General features: G+C 38.4%; 2 protein-coding genes across 4 annotated transcripts in view; one reads left to right on the top strand and one right to left on the bottom strand.

Annotated features, from left to right (window-relative positions):
* The window catches only part of hlcs (holocarboxylase synthetase (biotin-(proprionyl-CoA-carboxylase (ATP-hydrolysing)) ligase)), a 29,387-nt gene extending 27,329 nt beyond the window's left edge, over positions 1-2,058 (top strand). The window contains exon 11 of the mRNA XM_004076454.5: positions 761-2,058. Within this exon, the coding sequence (XP_004076502.1) occupies positions 761-932 (172 nt within the window). The 3' untranslated portion in view covers positions 933-2,058. The remainder of the gene's footprint in view (positions 1-760) is intronic.
* On the bottom strand, positions 992-20,684 carry sim2 (SIM bHLH transcription factor 2). Of its 3 annotated transcripts, none has more exons than XM_078930467.1 (12): positions 18,537-18,790; positions 18,282-18,458; positions 14,253-14,335; positions 13,359-13,448; positions 13,131-13,239; positions 12,689-12,774; positions 9,695-9,894; positions 9,401-9,507; positions 6,292-6,439; positions 6,072-6,222; positions 4,740-4,986; positions 992-4,668 (listed from the first exon to the last, which is right to left on the bottom strand). In XM_078930467.1, the coding sequence occupies exons 2-12, from the start codon at positions 18,454-18,456 to the stop codon at positions 4,013-4,015; spliced, it is 2,052 nt and encodes a 683-aa protein (XP_078786593.1). In that variant the 5' UTR covers positions 18,457-18,458; positions 18,537-18,790; the 3' UTR covers positions 992-4,012. The 3 variants fall into 3 exon arrangements, with proteins under 3 accessions (XP_078786593.1, XP_078786591.1, XP_078786592.1); XM_078930465.1 differs by lacking the exon at positions 18,537-18,790 and adding an exon at positions 20,596-20,684 and having other exon boundaries at positions 2,144-4,668; positions 13,131-13,278; XM_078930466.1 differs by having other exon boundaries at positions 2,144-4,668; positions 13,131-13,278.
* Positions 20,685-21,042: the final 358 nt, after the last annotated feature.

Below are 21,042 nucleotides of genomic sequence, written 5' to 3' on the forward strand. Positions count from 1 at the left end.
TAATTTTTTTAGAAAATCACATTTTTAACCAAACTCAAAATATTTTTAATTAATTAAATCAAATTCTGCCTTTCTTTTAACTATGTTACCAGAATTTATTCAGTTATTTTCTCATCTGAGTAGCTTCTTCGGTATTTGAATGAGCAGCTCTTGGATCGGCTTCTAACATCTAGTTCAAAAGCAAAATCTCGTGATAACATAAATAACTAAGAATCATCACCAAAAATTTACCCTGCAAAACAAAGAAAATGTCAAACCTTTTAGATTAAACAGTCAGAAACATTACTGGATCACTTATCAGTTTGTGTTTCTCACAGTTTTTAGTTGGGATTACGTTTAATTTGGTCCTTAATCGATTTTTTCCACTTTCTTGTTGGTTTGCTGTCTTTAAATTCTTTTCGAGTTTGTTTGAAAAGTTCTTCTGATTTAAACGTGTAGATTTGTGTTTATTTTTTAAGGTCAAATTTAAATTTCAGAGGTTACACCGATGCAGAGCTGTTTGTGTGTTATCAGTTATCAGTAGATTTAAAATACATAAAGTTGGCATGAATTTTGATAATAAAAGTTACTGTAATTCCTGGCTTATTCATAAAGGAGCTCACCTATAACATGAGTTTTAAACTGCTGGTCTAATGTCACAGGTCTTTGTTTAAATACTCAGTTTTCTTCCAAATGTGCTCTCCACTTTGACAATGTGTGAACACGGTTTTTGGTTTTGTGACATTGTGGCGTGCTGACACGTGACTTTGTGTTCCATCAGTGGAACTCATGTGCGTCTCTGGAGCGATGAAGGACCGCAGATGGAGGTGGTGAGTCTGGATGACAACGGCTTCCTGCAGGTCTACAGTCAAAGCCAGGGTTTGGTCTCCTTGGAGCCTGATGGGAACTCGTTTGACATGCTGAGGAACCTAGTGGTCATCAAGCGGCGCTAAGAGCAACATCCCTCATATCTAGCACAAGCAGCACTTCAGGAAAGAAACGGACGTTTAGACAGTTTACTTTTATTTGTCATTTCTTTACTTGGTTACAGCACGTTGAAGTGACTCTTTTAGAAGAATCACCCAGAGTTTCAAATGTGAAGCACAAACCATAAATGTGTTTTTTAACTCCAGTTTATTCACATTTCAACAGCAGTGGGAGATGTTGAGCACGCTCACTCCACAGGTCGTACATGCAGCTGAAGCATCCTGAACTCTTCTGTTTTTCACGGAAAGTGGTTTCTATGCACAAACACGACTGTCACAGGATGTCGCCAAAGAGAGCCCAGGCATTTTCAAAATAAAACTACTCAACTCAGATTATTTTTTCACATTCCTACATGATGCCTGGCATTAAGCTGAAATCCATCCCAGCAAAACATTACAGAAAAATGTAATATAATGTATCTTTATAGCAAGTTTAGTTTGAATGAATAAATGCAGTTTGTATATTTGCAAAAATGCTGGTCAGACATTCCTGAAGAACCTCATTTCTAACCGAGACACACGTAGAATGGAATTCATGAAAGCATTTTTCAGGGAATCGTCTTTGATTGGCAGCAATGCCGTAGACAACTGGAGGGATGGGTAGATACATAAATGTACAGGTTGCTGCTTTAATTGCTAAGTGCTGCAAGGGATTTCAACCTTATTAACCACCCAGATGACCTAAGCTGAGCATTGAAAAAGAAAACCGGTGTTTTTGGAGACTTTGTGGCGTGATGTCGCATCAGTACTTAATTTTTCATCAGAAAAAAAAAAGGTTGTTCCAGAAAAAAAAGGTAGTTTCCAATTTGGGATAAATATTTATCAACATTCTTTAAACTTGAATTTTAGAGATATTTATTATGGCAGCATTTCTAAATGCTGCTGCTTCACAATTGACTGATGATAGATTTGGGTCAAAGAGCACTTGAATGAACGTACCTAATAAAGATTATGTGTGCCATAGTCAACAGCAAATAAATATTTTTATGATATATTGTATATTTAATCGTTATTGGGGGAAAAATGGGAATAAATTATTCTAAATGAACAGTGATCATTAAAAGTTTGGTGTTAAATAAACATTTTCTTTAAATTTTGCGTCTCATTTCTTTTACTTTTCTATATTAGTCAAATTTCCGTTAAAAACAGTTTGTCAAACAAAAAACATTACACACATCTGCTTTACTTTCAACTTTATTTTAACTTCTTTAAATTAAATCCCCTCCTATATTTGACAGTTTATTTGTCGCACAAAAATGAACTAGGTGACAAGTTGTTTTGGAGAAAAATGTTTTTTACATTTTAAAGCCCCACTCCTATCGTGTATTTTAAAAGCCTTTCCAGTGATATTATAATTGATATTATTTATGATTATGCAGTTTTTGATTATGCAGTTTTCTAGGACATAGTTTTGGCAGAGCAACAGTAGTTGATGGGTAAGGAGCAATCCCATCCCCCTTTCCGTCATCCATCTGTTTAAACGCTCTCCTGCTAGCTTACAGCCTCTCTCACCCCCAACTTTACATTAAAGGTGCAACAAAATATTGAAGTTTTTAGCTATCCAGCCGTACAGTTTTGATCCAGATTCCAGCTCAGACAAGAAAAACAAAGACATACATGGATCCATTTGTCTACAAGTGCGATGGGTTAGATTGGAGCGGAACAGAAGGCTTGAGACCCGCCCAGCGTATTTTCTATGTAACAAACCCGCTCTTTTCCAGATTTATAACAATTTGAACCAAGAAATATTCAGAAATGCAATGTTTAACCTAGGTTGTTGTCCTCTATCATCAGAAAAATGGTGTAAAAAACACCAACGTCAAAGAGTGCGTCTTTAAAGTTAATTTGTACAATGTCTTAAAGGGTTTTCAAAATAGTTAGGGATCATTCTCCTTTCATAAAAGTAAGGGGGGAAAAAAATCTAATCTCTTACCTAATTTTATTATTTAAAGGAAACGTGTGACCAAAAGTGTAACTCCAGTGAAAGTAATTTGTTTCTGCATCCATCAAGTGACTTTAAACAGATGGTAAAAACGGTTTTAACAAAATGAGAACATTGTTTCAACACATTTTACTCTTTATTGTTGCAAATAATTATTAGGCAAATCGTCAACAAAAACCAGTTTGAATATTATGGTGTGTTTTTTTTTTCTTTCTTAAAAACACCTTTTGACATGAAGACAAAAAAGTTCATCCAACATACAGAGGCAATAAATAAAGACTAAAAACCAAGCAGCCCTGCTAAATGCTGGCTGGCTTCATTTTTGACTTTATTTATTTAATTTCCTATGTCAATATGTATGGATTTAAATTTTCATTAACCTTTTAGTGCCTGAATTTATTTCTAGTTAGGAAAAAAAATTTCACTAATGTTTTTGCTTTCATGTAGATGCTAAATTAAGGTACTTCTGGAGCCAAAATGGTTTGACTTTTTGGATCGAAAACACTAAAGCCATCAGAAGAGAAAAAGGGTGAACAAATTTATACTTTGACCTCATTAGGATGTTCAGATGTCATGATAAATTATTTATCAAATTCCAGTCCAAATTATCATTCCATATTCCTTTTGCTTTGAAAATAATCTTGCTTTGATTCGGTATGTTTCCTGTCAGAGAGAATCTTAAAATTTGAAATTAAAAAAAAAAACGTAAAAAAAATCAGGAGGAGACCTTGTCAGCAGATGTGGGTCTTCACTTAAAACAGTTTTCATTTCACAGACGCCAAAGAAGTGAGAAAATTAAAGTGAAAGGGCAACAGATATTCATGCACCACCGTTGGTTTGTGGTGTTAATCTGATTAATCTTAAATTTTTTTGTTGAACCGTTCAAGTACATCATCTGCAAAATGTATTTACATCAGCCAATCTGAAAAAAAAAACTATTTGTCAAAAATTATTTCAATCAAAATGTCTATTTTTTTAGGATTAAAAGAGGTTCTGACTTTTTATATGATGTGTTCCAAAAGGTTAGTTTGAGCTTGAAATCCAAAAAAGAAAATGTTCAAAATGAATCATAAATAAAAAGGATTTGGGGCTCGTCCACCGTCGGTCACCTCTCGTTTGTAATGATGACAGAAGTGCCGCTGTAGTGCGGGGCCTCTCTGTGGATCTCGGGGGATGAGCAAGTTCCGGTGCTATGGCAGCGGTAAGAGGTCGTGTCTTTGCCGTGGTAACCGCTAGCATCTGCTGAACAGCTGTTGAAAGGGTTCACTTTAACAGAGCGCTGTTTGCCCAAAGTTTGCTGGAAGTTAAAGAGCGTGCTCTGAGTTCGGTGTACTCCTATTTCCCCAGCGTGAGTCAAAGTCTGTTCGTCTCTCTCGGCCGGCCTGTCCTGTAGCTTAGCAACAGCTCCAAACTGATGCAGGGTATTTATTGGGGGTGGATATCTTACAACATGGTGGCTGTTGGGGTTCTCTGTCATAGAGAGTCTTCTTCTCTGCTCCATTTGTGCGGCCTGAGAATGGTCCACGCCATTCAACCGATCACCGCTAAGCTCCGGATCGACTCCTGTTTTATGTCCGATCTGCTGGTTTAGGCGTTCTCTGTCCTTGATGGAAGGAGATCGGTGAGAATAACAGACATTGGGGTCCTTACTGAGAGATTTGAAAGGATCACAGGGTTCTTGCTTCAGGTTGCCGGCAGTAGGATGGCTTCTGCCGCTGGAACAATCAAAGGCGTATCTTTGCTCAGCTGTCAGGTCGAGACCTGAGAAAAAAAACAGAAACTTGTTTAAGGGAGTGCCTGTGCGTTCAAAATGCGTTCTATTGAAGGTGTACCTTTGTAGCTGTTGAAGTTCCATCCAAGAGATTCATGTAGAGAGCCAAAGATTTTTTGGGAGAATTGAGAAGAGGTGGTTGAGTATGTAATCTGGCTCTGAGGATCCGGCCGCTGGTGGTTGTAGGGATACTGCAGGTTCAGGTGGTACGCTGGGCTGTAGGAGATCTGAGCTGCTTTAAGGGGCAAGTTGGAGCTTCTCTTGCCACCAGTTGTCATCAAACATGGAGATTTTTCCTTCCAATGCACCTTCAGTAAGAAAATGTGAGCTCATGAAAGCCTTATGCTATTCAGCAACAAACGTAGATCACTCATATTCTATAGAAAGCATGTCCAAAGTCCGGCCTGTGGGCCAAATGCGACCACGCTCAAATGTCTACCGTCCCACAGGCTCCTGTCTCAAAATCAATTACATGTGGCCAAAAAAACTGAATTTAGACATAAATCTGTTCTGTGTGAAGAAATAAAAAGTATCCCATGGCTAGTTTTTTAAAAATTCTTTATTAAACATTTCATTTGCATTTAATGTTATTACAAAGGTTCAAAGAATGTTACGCCGAATGATTGGGCCTGTTACACTTTTTCCAAAACAAATCTGCTCCTCTTTGCAAAACGTTTGGACTCCTCTCTTCCAGAGATCAAGCTAAAGGTAAAAAGAAGTTTTAGGTTTATTGTTTTATTAATAATTATATGTAATAAATACTAATGTTCTAAAGCTACCTTCACACCACATGGGTTCAAACGACCACTTCCCATAAAAAGTCCTTGTAAAAGAGCATAAATGCGCATTTTTGGCTTCCAGGTTCAAAACTTTTGCGTTCGTGCTTTACAACGCAAGTTTCTACGAACGTTTTCTACGTACAAAACGCCCAAACATTTAACGTGTATTACACGTAAAGCAAGGTTGAACTTTGAACACAATCATTGACTCGGATTTGTTAGTGACGTATGTATGCGTCCCTTTAATCCACAGAAGACCCAACCGTTTCAAAATTGATCATGGAGGAGATGTCAATAAATGTGGTTTGTGCCTGGCCAAAATGATATGACCTCAAGTCTTTCACACATCGGAATAGAGCTGGGAAAGAAAAAGCCTGGAGCAAAATTCACGAGATTTGCACCAACTGTAGGTGGCAGACACTTGTAAACAGCAGAACAAGGAAAAGAAGAAGCCCCTCCCTCCTTACCCAGTGTGAAACCCATTGGCTATACTCTCGTTCAAGAATTCGTTAAATGCTATGGACAAATGCCCAGTGTGTCCAAAGCTTTATAAAATTTTCAGTGAACCATAGAAGTAATCCTATTTTGGTAAAACAGTCCAGTAGAAAACCCACCTCTGGATACGGAGCTTCTCTGATTCTGTTCTTCATTTTGACTGCCTTGGTTCTGGCCTGTCTATGGTGCTCCAGAGAGAAAGCCTGGTACATGTACTTGCAGGTACGGATCTGGTCACGAGACAGCTGCAGCTCCTTACATTCCACGTCCCTGCGCGGAAACCAACAGGCTGGGGTTGCGGTTTAACAGGCAGAAACCAGAGGCGGGCGGCGGACTCACGTGAGAACGTAGTTCACGCTGACGATGCAGTGAGGTCTGGAGGAGCGGCTGTTGTGGACGATGGTGGCGTAACTTTGCACCCACACCCAGCCTCCATGCTTTGACAGCAAGCGGTAATATTTGGTGGTGACCTGGCCTTTCACCAGTACTGTGGGGAGCACATAGATCAGGATCACACACATCTATTCTCACATTTTAAAACAGCAGTTCTAGACGCTGGTCTTGAAATAGTAAAGTTTCAGCTCTGTTGAGGTGGCCCCAATGCAGAAACTTGCCCCCTTGAAAATAAAATATATATCAATTTATAAAAGCAAAAAATCTGCCAATGGGGTGAGAATGGGTCTTACCAAGAATTCGTATTTAGAGGGGAAAAAAAATTAGCCACTAAGATTTTTCCTTGAACTAAGATCCATTTGATATTGAAAAACTTTCTTGATAAGATTATTTTCCTTGCAAGACAGAAAATACGACAATTTTTCTTGAAACAAGGGTCTTTTTACTTTCTAAAGATTCTGTTTTTGCAGGGCATCTTAGCAGAATACGTCTGAAAATAGGGAGCAAGGAGGAACAAAAGCCTGAAAGTTTTGGGAAAACGCTCACAAAAGAGTTTAAAGATTGAACGCTAAGTGTGAAGCTACGTTTACACCGAGCATGTGATGCACATTCAAGAACACACTAAAAGCACATTCTTAACCCTTGTGCTATCCTAGGCACTTTAACATTGGGAGTTGGGTCATCTAGACCCACTAGACCACATGTGTCAAACTCAAGGCCCGCGGGCCAAATGTGGCCCGCGAGTAGAGCTGTTACGATGACCTCATCACCGCATCACCGCACTTTTTTTTTTTTTTTTTGAAAGTTCAGTATAATGGTGGGTGATTGGAACTATAATAAACACATTCATCTTTGCTGATAATTTCTTTTTTCTGCTAGTCCTGTGGTCAGACTTTCCTTCTTTCTTTCCGACTGTTCTCTCCTTCTCTCCCACCGCGGCTGTCACTCTCTCTCGTCACGCGCTCTCAGTGCCTCCGCGGCACGCGGCTCCCTTACACACGCAGGCACGCGCTTTCAGAAGCACACATCCTCATTCTACAACAGAAGTTTCCGTTTCGCGAAGAAATACGACAAATTTACTGTGTTCTAATGATTAATTTCCATTGTATTCATTTCCGTTACAAGCTGCGTGCGTTCTTAAGTGCGCGACACGATCGCCCGCCGGAGGATTTTGTGTTGGGGGTGGGGGGGGGGGGGGGGTATTACTGTTCTCAGTCACCCTGTAAAACCAAACATGAGTGCACACTGTTAGATTTAGATGAATATCACTACATGTTTGGTTTGGAAAATATTTTGTGCAGCGCCACGTTACGTGTCTGTATAAACAAAGGCGGAGCCTCCTGCCCCGCGTTCTTCATGGGTGTCAGGCTTCATGGCTACCAGAAAGGTGACAGTGTCTGCAGTCTGTTTATTACTGGGCAATATAGAATATTCTGAGAAGATGTCTCGAGAGCATAAAAGTTTTTAATTTCTTAAAATAAAAATTGGTGTGTATTTATTCATATCTTGGGGGAATTGAAATTGAAATATCGGATTTGGCAACTAGACATTAGGACTTAAACACTGTCCACATAACCTAACCTGACAGAATCAAATGGAAAGGATTTATGCTAGAATAACAAGCAAACATATGTTTTCTATGCAACTGTAATTGTCACTTTAAAAAGTTAGAATAAATCAATGAATAAATGAGTTATTTAACATTGAGGAGTAGTTACATTTATTTTTCATTACATTTAGTTTCATGTATAGGTTATATCTGGCCCTTTGAGGACAGCCACTATGCTGATGTGGCCCTCGGTTAAAATGAGTTTGACACCCCTGCACTAGACAGTGCTCTGAACCTTTTTTCTTCAAAGATTTGTGATCTTCACTGGTGTCCATGGATTACATGAAATCTTTCCACCTTTATCCACCTTTGTCATGGTAGGGAGAACACGTCAATGTAAGGGTGGGGTCATCTAAGATAGTACAAGGGTTAAAGCACATTCTCCAGTGTTCACACTGGATCGTTGCTACCCGATGCTGCCACCTACAGATGGAAGAGGCTGCAAAATGTCTAAACGGTCTTAAATCTCGTGAATCTTGCCTCAGTCTTTTCCTTTCTCAGCTCTATTCCAATATATGAACGACTTGGTGTCATATAATTTCGCACGGGTATACTACAATTATTAGTTTCTTCTCCATGGTTAATTTAAAACGGTTGGCACTTCTGTGAAGTAAAAAGGATACCACCTAAACGCCACTACAAAAGCTGTGTCCCTGATAGGTCATAGTTCAACCAGGTTTAACTTTCAACGTGTGTTCAATGGCCATGCGTTTTGTGCGTAGAGCCGGAGACAGTCATAGAATTTTGCGTTGCTATGCCTGAACGAGAGAGTTTTGATTGCAGAGGTCCAAAACCCATGTTTGCACACGTTTACTTAGAGATTTTTAGTTTTAAGTGGTTGCTTGAATGTGCGTTGGCGAGGTTGGTGTGAATGTAGCTTGAATGCTACAACATTGTTTTCAACTTGATCTGAGATTGTAAAAAATCTATATTGTCATAAATATTCACTCTACACTTGTCTAGGATATTAAAAGGCAAAAATAAAATGTTTTGAAACCACTCTGTTGGGAGTTGGAACTAAATTTCTTGTAACAAGCCACCTAGTGGAGGAAAAAATATGGATCCAATTTTTGTAAGTTTTGAACTGGTATCAAACTGGACGTCATGGGGTCATGAGGTTGCCCATTGACTACCAAGCAATACTGTGTTTACCAAACTCAATTCCTCAATGAGACTACACAGGGGGGTGTGCGGAAAACAAGCTGCCTAAAGGTTAGAGACCAAAATCACCTGATGACAACTTGATGCTGTGGTCTGCTATTGTTCCGGTTTAGCTCATTTTCTATCAGATGGTTCAAAACTTTAAGGATTCAAACATTAAACTTTGGAGAAAGTATATCCAATGCATTTTATTACTCTAAAAATGCATTTTTTCTCCACTATAAGAAAAATTGCCTTTTCTTGTTATATATAAGCCATCATATCTTCTCTATAACTATCACTCACATAAATGGTGAGCATAGCGTAGATGAAAGACATCACAGGTGTGAACATGGTGGTACAGAGTCTTTTCGATCAGGTCTTGAGGCTCGTAGCCTGTCAGCTCAGCCACCCTGGCTCCAACACACAGGAAAAAGAAACAGTTAGGCCACCATTAGGAACATGACTGCCTTACAGAACATCATGAGGAGATCAACAGTCCCACTTAGAGCTGGTTCACTTGAATTATCGACACACAAAGATCTCTCATCACAGTGACTTTCTTTAATCCATTCACCCATTCAGTCAAACGTCTCCTACTTCATGTCCAAAAAGATGAGCTTCAAGTCCAGGCTGGCCCGGAACATGAACATGTTGCTGTGGAGTTTGATCTCAGTGATCCCACTGGGGGGCAGGGAGTGACCGACGGCCACCAGACCCACAGTCTGATAGCAGGACTCATACAGCGCCATGTCCATCACGTACTGCCGCAGCTTCAAGTAACCGCTGCAGTGGATGACCTGAAACAGCACGAAACCAACACCGTCACAGATCTAGGAGTTCTACAACATCATTAAAAAATGTCTAGGAATTTAAAGTACTCCCCTGAGGTAAAAAGCTTGAAATGTAGCACAAAAAAACAGTTTCCTTTAAAAAAAAACCTTATCCTTTAGTGAACAAGAACAATGATCCTTATAAAAGGATTTTTTTCAAGTCATGACGCCAAATTTAAATTCTCTGATTCTTAAGGAGTTGGGACAAAACATGTCCCATGTAGAAAAGTCTTTATATTAAAAATAAATAAAAAATGATTGACAAAAGGGTAGATCTAATGGGATAGTTAATATTAGTGTTGTGTTTTCGCATAGATAGTACTTTTGGGGGTATTTTTGCCTCAATGTATGACCAATTGGTAGACGCCCCATGTTATTTGTCTTGTCCTCTGTAAATGGTTAGCAGCATTGAAAAAAATAAAAATAAATATAATTGTGAAAAAATTTACGCCAATTCAAAGATAATGGGTTAATAATGTATTACCGTTCCATTTGCCGTAGTAACTTACAGTACAAATACAATATCAGGTAGCAAAAGTCAGAAAATATGACCAATGAGGTTTTTTTGAGTCATGGATCCTCTGTTCAGTCATTTCAGCTGCTACATTAGTTACTCACACATTATGTTTTTTGGTAATGTGGGTCTTTGCTTTGACGGATCCCCCTGTGAGCCTAAAACATTGGACAAACACTGGCAGGCATGAGAATGAGCTTTTGTTCAACTTTATCAGCACAATGAGGTGGAGCTTGAAAAGAGTTTCTCTTAAAAAAAATATGAAAAAGCCAGAAAAGTTAAGGTTTGCTATCAACATCATGGAAAGTGCTTGGCTCTTGTATTCTGCAGGTTAAAAAAAATGTTTTTATAGCAACAAAAAACCTTTTTACTATAATAATAGCAGTAACATTTGTCAATGGTACTAGATAGCTGCTGCAGCTGTCTGCAGTTGTCTGACTTTGACTTTAAATCATTAAAGAGGTAGATCAATAAAGATCAATTGATCCTTTTCCTATACATGCTTCACCGAGATCCAGAATCACAGGGGTCTGCTGGAGCTATTTTCAGGTGTTCCTGGGTAAAACTGATTAGACTCTGAACAGATCACCTCACTTTAGGAAGGTCACATGCTAAATTCTCTACTCCAGCCCTGAACCCCACTTAAACACCCCTCCCAAGCCTTTAGCTTTTAAAATCAGACTGGTGAAGCCACTTAAATGAGAAAGAAGACCTTAAGTCCAGATGCCTTGACCCAACTTCAAAACAACGCACCCTGGATGAATGAGAGCCCTCATCAATAAGAGCCAGAAATGTCAGCATGGGGACCAAACTGTACGATTATTCCTTTAGAAATCCTGAAGTTAACGTAATGATTATAAAACCTCCAGCAACTCTCATCTGTTTGCTATTTTTTTTTTTTTGCACATTTTTGGGTTAAACTATACAGCAGATAAACATTATTAATAAAAACAAAACAAATATAGAACTTTTACTTGCCATCACACAACCTTTGGAGAACCCATCAGGGGTGGATATTGGTTTGGGGGGGGGCAATGCCCCCCTAAATGCCATGACTGTGATGTCCCATTACAATTCACAATGTACAAAAGATATAACATTTTGGAGAAAAAATACCCAACCCAAACAAAGAAATTCCACATCGACATATTAGCACCGAATATATATATATTAAAAAAAAAAACGCCCCTCTCACCCTCCGCGTGTGGTTTCTCCTCCAAGCTCGGGTCCTCTACCAGAGGCCTGGGAGCTTGAGGGTCCTGCGCAGTATCTTAGCTGTTCCTAGCACTGCGCTTTTCTGGACTGAGAGGTCTGAGGTCTTTCCAGTTATCTGTTGTAGCCACTCCTCCATGGTGGAGAAATGGACATTCAATTCCCTAGCAACAGCTCTGGTGGACATTCCTGCTATCAGCGTGCCAATTGCACGCTCCCTCAAAACTTGCGACATCTGTGGCATTGTGCTGTGTGATACAATTGAAAATTTCAGAGTGGCCTTTTCTTGTGGCCAGTCTAAGGCACACCTGTGCAATAATCATGCTGTCTAATCAGCATCTTGATAGGGCACACCTGCGAGGTGGGATGGATTGTCTTGGCAAAGGAGAAGTGCTCACTCTCACAGATTTAGACAGATTTGTGAACAACATTTCAGAGAACTGGTTATTTTGTATATGTGGAAAATGTTTCACATCTTTGAGTTCATACCATAAAAAATGGGAGCAATAACAAAAGTGTTGCGTTTATATTTTTGGTCAGTGTATGTATTTATTGTCCATTATTAATTGTTGCAGCCCAAAATGAGCAGACAAAAAAAGTCAAACTTGAAAAGCCCAGAAGAAAATATTCTCCATGGTTCAAAGGTTCAGCGCATAAACCAATGAGTCCTCAACTATGTAAAAATACCAGACTGCCATAGAAAGCAGCTGAGAAATGAAAGTAAACAGCAACACAAAAGTAGATGAAGTTTTCAAGGGTGTAAAACCGTACATTACACAGCAGTGTACATCTGAATACAACATCCAAACCATTGCTGGTGTACTTCTGTTTGAGTTAGGAAATCTTCAAATGTGCGCCTTGTTTCTAGAACAGTAGTGACACCCTATATTATTATTATTATATTAAGCAAGTAAACAAAGGAAAGATACAACAGATTCGCCCACAGAGATCAATACTGTACAGTTCAAGGATTATATTCATCATCTATAGACTGAGACACAGATTCAACAAAAAAAATAGAATGTCCAGACGTACCTTATATCCTCCACATGTCAGTCCTGCATTTCGCTTTGCCAGAACACACTTCATCCTCAGGAAGAAGGAGCGCTCAATTTCAAACTCTGAGCAAAAACACATTTTTTTAAACATTACTAACACTCCATTTGGCACAAACAGAAAAACTCCCCTCAGTGTCTATCTGAAGACAAATCAGAAGTTAATTTAGCTTTTCTTTCAGCCAGTTTCCCCACAACTGAACCTAATAAGATGACACGAGTGTTCATGTTACTACTTTCACTTTTGTGCTGTTGAAAATGCAGAAGACCTTTGTGCAAAGTAAGGTTAGGTGAGGTTTTACGCTCAATTAATTTTATGCCAAATACAAATAGGAAACAAATTATTAACGGTCCAATCAAATCAAGACTAACGTAAGAAATTACCACCATTTTTCTATGAAATTCACCGACAATATACAAACCGTGGGAGAAATGATGTCGCTGTGGTTTGCCAAGACAAAGAACGGTTGTCATCTCGTCGTGGTCTGAAGGATGAACATACTCGAATATGCTGTTTCCTGTTAACTCCACCTGCAACACATACATTTCCAGCATGCACAAGTATATGTGCTGGGGCGTGAAGTAATCAGTACCCAGTGAAAGTAAAAGCAGACCTGTCCCTCCGTGCAACACAAGAAGGATGCTCTCACCTGGGACAGGCCGAGGTGGACTGATGCTGTCTCTGAGATGTAAATGATTTTTCCATCAGAAGCAACGACAAACACAAAACCATCCAGGGTCTGGGGGAGCAGAAGAAGGAGATCATTCTCAACAAGCACAATTTGGTAAAAATATGGTTGTACTATCAATTTTTAGAGCACATTAAGGGGGTTGCTTCCCATCTTTACATGATTTACCTTATTATAAATCCTAAAACTTCACATTTGACCCTTTATTGTTAAGAGGTTCAACTATTTTTTATTAAAAAGAAAACTTTTAATTTCTTATTAGTTTTAAACATTTGTTAAAGCATTGGCACAAAAATGATTCCAGTTATGACAGTGTCATTATAGCAGTAAACATTTGTGACAATTGCATTTTTCTGAGCAAGTGTTAACAAACATATTCCATTTTACATTCAATTTTATTATCGTGCTTTCTTGTATTTTCTTTGAAATTGCCTTCTGCCTTGTATTTTTTTAATTATCATTATTATTTCCTTTACTCACTACTGCCCTGTGCACCATTGCTGTTGGACCATCCAAACTAAAACTGCTGCTGGCAGCTACAATAAAGTCTAATCTGACAGTGAGGTGAGACTTAGTGGCTTTCGCTGGGTTTCGGTCCATAAGAAACAGACCCAAATGTCTCTTTTAGCATTAAAGCTTATTGCTTTTGTAAGGTATTTTAAATGGAGCCAAGAGTAGAGCTCATTTACGTTCATTTTGTTAAAAATAGCATTTTGCCACATAAAAACTGAGTTGCTCAGCAGAGCTTGCATGAGTCTACAGCTGATCAATAAACATAAAATTCTGATGTGAGTTGAAACAAAGGGACACAGTAACAACAGGAAAGGGGAGAAGAGGGCACCCAACTGCACCTACTTGTAAAAGGTGAGCACCGAGGTCTTTTGCCACGCTGTCCAGAGAACAGGAGCTTGATGTCTCCCCCCAACCGTCACCCAGACCTGCAGACAAACAACTGGTCAATCAGGCCACAACAGCGGTGCTGTGTTATAATGAAGATGGGAAATACCAGCCATGATAGCATAAAACACTGATTAAGCTCTTGGTGTTAGCGTTAAAATATGTCACATAACAGCTCTATACAGCTGTGTAGAAAAGGCAAAACAAGATATAAACTCTGAACAATATTCAAATTCAACTGTTCTATCCCTTGTGGTATCCTATGAGGTCAAGATTACCATTGACGTGTTCTTCCTACCATGACAAAGGTGGATAAAGGTGGAGAGGATTTCATGTAATCCATGGACACCAGTGAGGTTTACAAATCATTATAGAAAAAAGGTTAAGCGCACTGTCTAGTGGGTCTAGATGACCCTACTCCCAATGTCAAAGTGCCTAGGATAGCACAAGGGGTTACAGCGCACTTTTGCTACAGAACACCTCATGGTTGTTGTTTACCTTTCAGCATATCCCTTCAAGGGTCGCCACAGCGAATCAGCTTTCACTGAGTCAACAGGCAGAGATTTTTATGCCAGATGCCCTTTTTAATACAACCCTGTATTTTATCCGCGCTGGGGATAGAGACCCAGACTTGAGCCCTCAAAACAAATAATTTAAATAATAGTAAAAGTAGTATTCAAAATAAAACTCACAAACACATTCTACAAAAACAAGCAGGAAAACAACAGTCTATGAAATCTAATATAAGTACAAGGAAATGTAAAACCTACTTTAAAGCTCAGCAAGAAAGATAAGTTTTTTTTCTTAAAAACCTCCACAGTGGATGAAGTCTTCACATCCTCAGGTTAGGCTGTTCCAAATGCGAGGCCTACAGTGGTGGAACATGGCCTCGATGTGGGTTTTTATTCTGACCTTTGGGACCACCAGTAGACCTGCATCTGAGACCCTGAGGACTCCAGGGGTCAGAAACTGAAAGTCTGATAAAAATGAAGGTCGATCCTAAAGCTGACTGCGAGCCAGTGCAAACATTTCAAAATAATGTGCTCCTTTTTCTGGTCCTTGTCAGGAGGCGTGCAGCCTGCAGTTAGAAAAAGATTCCTCTTAATTTTCGATATCTAAAATACAACTTAAAAGGTCATCAATGGGTCCAATGTCGACTGACACATATTCAGCATCTAACATTTCTAACCGAGTCGCCTAATGGAACTTGTCAGCTTTTATGACGTTGTTTCAAACAAAACTGGAGCAAAGAAAAGGCCTGTCATTGTAAAAACTTGAAGGAAAAAAAAGGATAGGAACTGTGCAGAAAATAACGTCATTCATGTTTCAAAAAATACATACGTGATTGTGGATAATTTGGGGTAAAAATTTGACTGCTGAAAAAAAAAAGATGAAATAATAATTGATGTATTTCATTAGGCTGTCTGGTCTTATCCCATTAGTGCAAAGCAGATTTGGGAACGATCAATTCATTTTATAGGAAGTCAATAAATCTTACAGAACTTTAAGTTTATCTTAAAGAAATTGAAGGACGGAGCAATTCAAGCTAATCTTAAAGGAGAAAAAACACTCAATGCATATTAAAATTATGAGTTTGCTGGTCTGGAAAAGACTCAAAAAGAAGAAACTTACAATTCCATTTGTTTCGTCATGTTTTTATTTTATTTACCCCGAAAAAAGGTCTACAATCAGTAAGTGATCCAAACAGTAATCTGAATTTTTTGACAGGTTATCATAAAATAAATCTCCATCTGTTTTAGGTGCAGAAGTATGATAAACTTTAGATGGATGTTTTGTTTTTCTATTAAAAATAACGTAAGACTGAAAATAAATGTGCACATTGTCAGGACAGATCGCTCTCAAGGGACATCTTCTTACGGTGCGTCTCACGGGACGATCCACTGAAAGCCACTGACATCCTTTTGTTGTCAGATTCATTTGTGACACAGAACTGGAGGAAATTGATTCTTGCCAAGTGTGACGTTAATGCAAATTAATAGAACCGAATTCACATTTACACAGTCGGCTCAGGAGAAGAGCTTTTCTAATTCTGAGTCAGCAGAATTACTCAACACAATGTGAGGTTCACCTGGACTGACTAACGGAAAAATACTTAAGTAAAAGTGGTAAAGGATCTAACTTTTTGTTTATTTCATTCTTGAATTAGAATGGCATTCAAGAAAATCCTCAAGCTACCATAAAAGCTAATCTCTTTTTTAAAAATGTTGTATGTTAGTTCAGGAAATTTGGTCGTTTAGTAATTCATTTTTAATTTGTCTTATGTTCTATTCATATGTTCATTAAAAAATGTTGTATGATATTGAAGAACACACAACATCTGAATCAAAATGAGTGATAAAACATGAAAAAATTTTCTGAAGTGGAATAATAAACGATAAATAGGAAGATACATTTTATTTAGGATCGTTTGGGAATATAGATTTATAAAATAAATATTTCCAGGTCTACATACATTTGGCATTTATTTATTTATTTTTACCTCATTACCAGCATTAGCAGACCATTTTCCCTATAATAACTGGTATTAAGTTTTTAAAATTACAAATAAAAAGCATAAACTCATTAAAAACTTTAGATAAAAGTTGTTCTTTTAATTAAAGTTCTTTATGAAAATTGCTGCAAACTGAAAAATGAAATCTGATTTTGGAGGCATTAAAAAATTTCACTTAAAATATATATTTTAAAAGTTGACTGTTAAAAAATGTATTAATACGATATTTTATTTCTGAGAAACTCTGAAACTGTTTATTTTTGACAAACTATTGCAAACATATGTTTTAAGAACTTTACATTTTTTATATTTTGAGGTTCCTTAAATCCATATCCATAAATACTAAAGAAAGCAAAACTTTTTTTTTAATTCATTCTCATTTAATGTGCCTCTTTATTAGTGCAGTCATCTATTCATCTTTAGAAAATGACTGGAAATCTTTTTTTTTCCCCAATTCTTATTTTAACGGAAGGCTCAAACAGATTTCAAACGTCCTGGTCTTTTGAAATGTGCAAACAAAAATAAATGAACAGGTCTTATCTATATCTAACATGGTCTGGTCCCGGATATGTATCATACCTCCGCTCTTTCTTCTTCTCTTCTTTAATTTTGTCTTGTCTCTAAACAATTTGATCTGCTTTTTCATTTCATTCTCCTGTTTGTTGCAGCAAAGTCCCTGATATGCTGCTGCTGCTGCATGAGCGCGGGGGGGGGGGGGGGGAATGTCCGTCTGCGCTTCTAATTATGTATTTTGGATTTTGCGCCCAATCAAAGGCAATAATGCGCGTTGGGATAATTAGTCCTCACAGCGGCGCGTGTCATTGTTGTTAACGGCTGCAGGAATTGGCCTTTTTACGCGCAGCAAACGCGCTGATGCTGCAGAGTTTGGCTCGTTTAGAAAACAACCGGCCTGCTTGTCTGAAGCGCCGGTTTCCCTCTGGGGATGACATGAGGAAATCTGCAGCCTTTCCTGCTCATTCACTTCAAAACAAAAACGATGAAATGAATCAAGTTGAAAAAAGAAAGAAATAACGCGTAAAGAAAATCTTACAGCGCTTGTTTTCACAGATTGTAAAGTGAACTCAGGCAAATAAACTCGACAACCTGATTGTTGCTGTGATGGATTGCAGATAAAATTCTCAATAATAATTTATACAATTGTATGAAGAGAAAAGCGCCTTTCACCGTATTCATTCATTTTAGACTTTTTATTTTACATTTTCCTGTCTGATTTAAAATATTTTAAAAGGAATGATTACAATTCGAATTTAATAAAAGCTTTACGCACTTTTATTTTGATTTGTTTCTGCTTAAAAAAATAAGTTTTGGGTTTTTCTGCAGAGGATATAAGAAAACGAGTTGGGCTCAATCCGGCTGCAGTTCAGTTTTATTCATGTAATTCTTGGAATAGAATTACAAAGACAAAGATAATTTTCAAAGAGTTTGTGGCTTTACTTTAGGCGCTCTTCTCTTACCTTCGGGGAAGACCGCCCTCATCTTCAGGTAGCTGCTGGTCAGCCGGATGATGGAGGCTTTGTCCAGCTGGGAGGTGATGGCCGCCGGCAGAGGTAGCAGCTTGGCCAGCTCGTAGAACTCCCCGTTCTCCTTCTCCCGCCTCGTCTTCGCCGCGTTCTTGGATTTTTCCTTCATCTCTACGGATTTGAAAAGAACAGTTTCAGTCACTTCCGCAGAGTCCTGGACTTTTACGCACTGAAGAACCGCCTGCTGACCTGCTGGAAGTTTTGGCGCAGCCGTCCCGCGTCTCTTGTTGCGCACTCTGCTGCAGCAGCAAGTAACCGCAGGACCCCCTCCACCCCTACCCCCCCCCCCCCCCCCTAATGCCACATCCACTTTGTGATGCTCCGAGATGATGCTCCAAAAGGCGCACGCAGGTGTTGCGGGGAGGACAACGCAAACTGTCTTTGCGTTATTGTGCGGACGCGTGATTCAGCAAGGCTAACGCGCCTGTGGGAAGGGTCTACATGCACAGAACCTCCTTCTTTCACCTTCTTAGTGCCTAAGACCCCCCACTCCCCATGGGACCCCTCCCATGTCTGCGCCCTTCAGACACTGACAATATTTTTTCTCTGACAGTCTGATGACGCCGCATCATTTCTGTGATGGAAAAAAAGTTTCAAAAGATGCTCCTCCACACAAACGCGCAGGCATTCGGTTTGGAACAACATTTCGATTAGAACATGTATCCTTTCTAGAAGCAGTATACAAAACATTTCCACTAAATAATATTAATAAATAACATGTTTAGACATGGCAATAAACAAAGCCAGAACAAATACTTTTTTCTGGTTGTTGATTTAGATTTAAAATGAAATGTCAAAGTTTTAATCTTATACTTTAAACTTTTTGTATTATGAAAATTAAGTTGGCATTTTTGTACATAAAACTGCAGGAAAGAAAAACTGCTATTGCAGAGATTTCATACACGCAGCATAGCAGGTGATTTCAATGGATCGGGTGGAAAAATCCTATAAAAAAGTCTGAAATGAAACCGTAAGACCTGAAAAACTATTACATGCTTATTTCTTTAATGCAGTCAGACACGTGACCTCAAAATATTTCTCGGATTTAAAAACTCAACATTTACAAATGATCTGTAATCGTCAGGAAGAAGAGGTACTCTGCAGGTGATGATCATGAGCTCATTTTCTCTTTAACTATGTCTTTTGTATGTGGACCAGACAAAAAAAAAACCTTTAAAAGTCACTGCATGGAGCCCTAAGGTGACACAGCAGTAAAAAAAAAGAATTAAAGCTGTTTTTATTTTGAGCTCACGTCCAAAAGAAGAGGAAAAACTGATACTGACCCAAAAGTAAATGTAAAAGCAGAAACTAAGACAGGTGTTTAGGAAAAAGAAGTTGAACACAAGTATTGTTAAAAAATTAAGGGAAAATCCTGCAGCCTGTAGAAGCAGAGCTGCCCTCCTCAGATTAATCTTATGGAGCCTGCACACATGTAGTCACAGGGCACCAGTTAACCCTTGGTGCTATCTTAGGTGACCCCACCCTTACATTGACGTGCTATTCCTACCATGACAAAGGTGGATAAAGGTGGAGAGGATTTCATGTAATCCATGGACACCAGTGAAGATCCCAAATCATTGAAGAAAAAAGATTCAGAGCACTGTCTAGTGGGTCTGGATGACCCAACTCCCAATGTTAAAGTGCCTATGAAACTTAAAACTATGATATGTCACATGGTTTTCTTACTTTTAGCAATTTAACTCATAACACTCTTCAACTAAAAAAACCTATCCCGGCAGGACAAAAGGTGTCAGATGTCATTTTTGAACAATAGGTGGCAGTGCAGCTCTATGTCAAGAACTCTTAAGTCAAGAACAATAATATCTTCATTAGGGAAACTAAGGAGTGCAAAATATGAAGTGATCACTTTAAATAGTAAGGTTTTTTGTTTGCTTCTTTGTTGTTGTTTGTTTTATTTCAATATATTTATATCAGGAAACAGTGACTGGGTGTTAAACAGAAACACAACCGTGAAGAACTTTAAAATACTTTTTGTCCTATTTTTCTAAAAGTTTTGTAAACAAACCTCATTATAAAGCCTAACAGGATATATAAATCTCAAATGCAAAAATTGTTTTTTTTTCTAACGTGTCTACTGAAAAGCTGGAAACGTAAAACTGAGCTACATTTAAACAATTTGGTGTAAATTCAAATCAAATTATTTTTATAAAGCACTTTTCATACAATGCCTAGTGTCAAAAGGAAATTACAGCAAGTGGTGTTTAGATCATTATTGCTCTACATTTACCTTATTAATCCAAGTACGAACATAAATGATGTCATAGCGATGAAGAGGAGGAAGGAGGCGCAGTTAAACAGTTTAAACTGCATTTATTTGACATTTTAGCATGAGTACAATCCCCCCCACCCTCTGTGTTTCTGGGAGCAAAGACCTGTCGGAACCAATCAAAAAGATCTACGTCAGAGAAGGCGGGACTTAGCACCGGACCAATAAGAATTGGTTCAGCTAAAAAGTTTCAAAGCTACGTGAAAGGTTAAAATAATAAATTTAATGTAAATAAGAAAAAAATTAACAAAACTAACCTAAATGGAATTTACACTCCGTAACCCTTGTGCTATCTTCGGCACTATAACATTGGGAGTTGGGTCATCTAGACCCACTAAACAGTGCTCTGAACCTTTTTTCTTCAATGATTTGTGATCTTCACTGGTGTCCATGGATTACATGAAATCT

Source organism: Oryzias latipes, chromosome 14, assembly GCF_053564925.1.
Source record: "Oryzias latipes strain Hd-rR chromosome 14, Olatipes_Hd-rR_3.1".
In the NCBI taxonomy this organism is placed as follows: Eukaryota; Metazoa; Chordata; class Actinopteri; order Beloniformes; family Adrianichthyidae; genus Oryzias; species Oryzias latipes.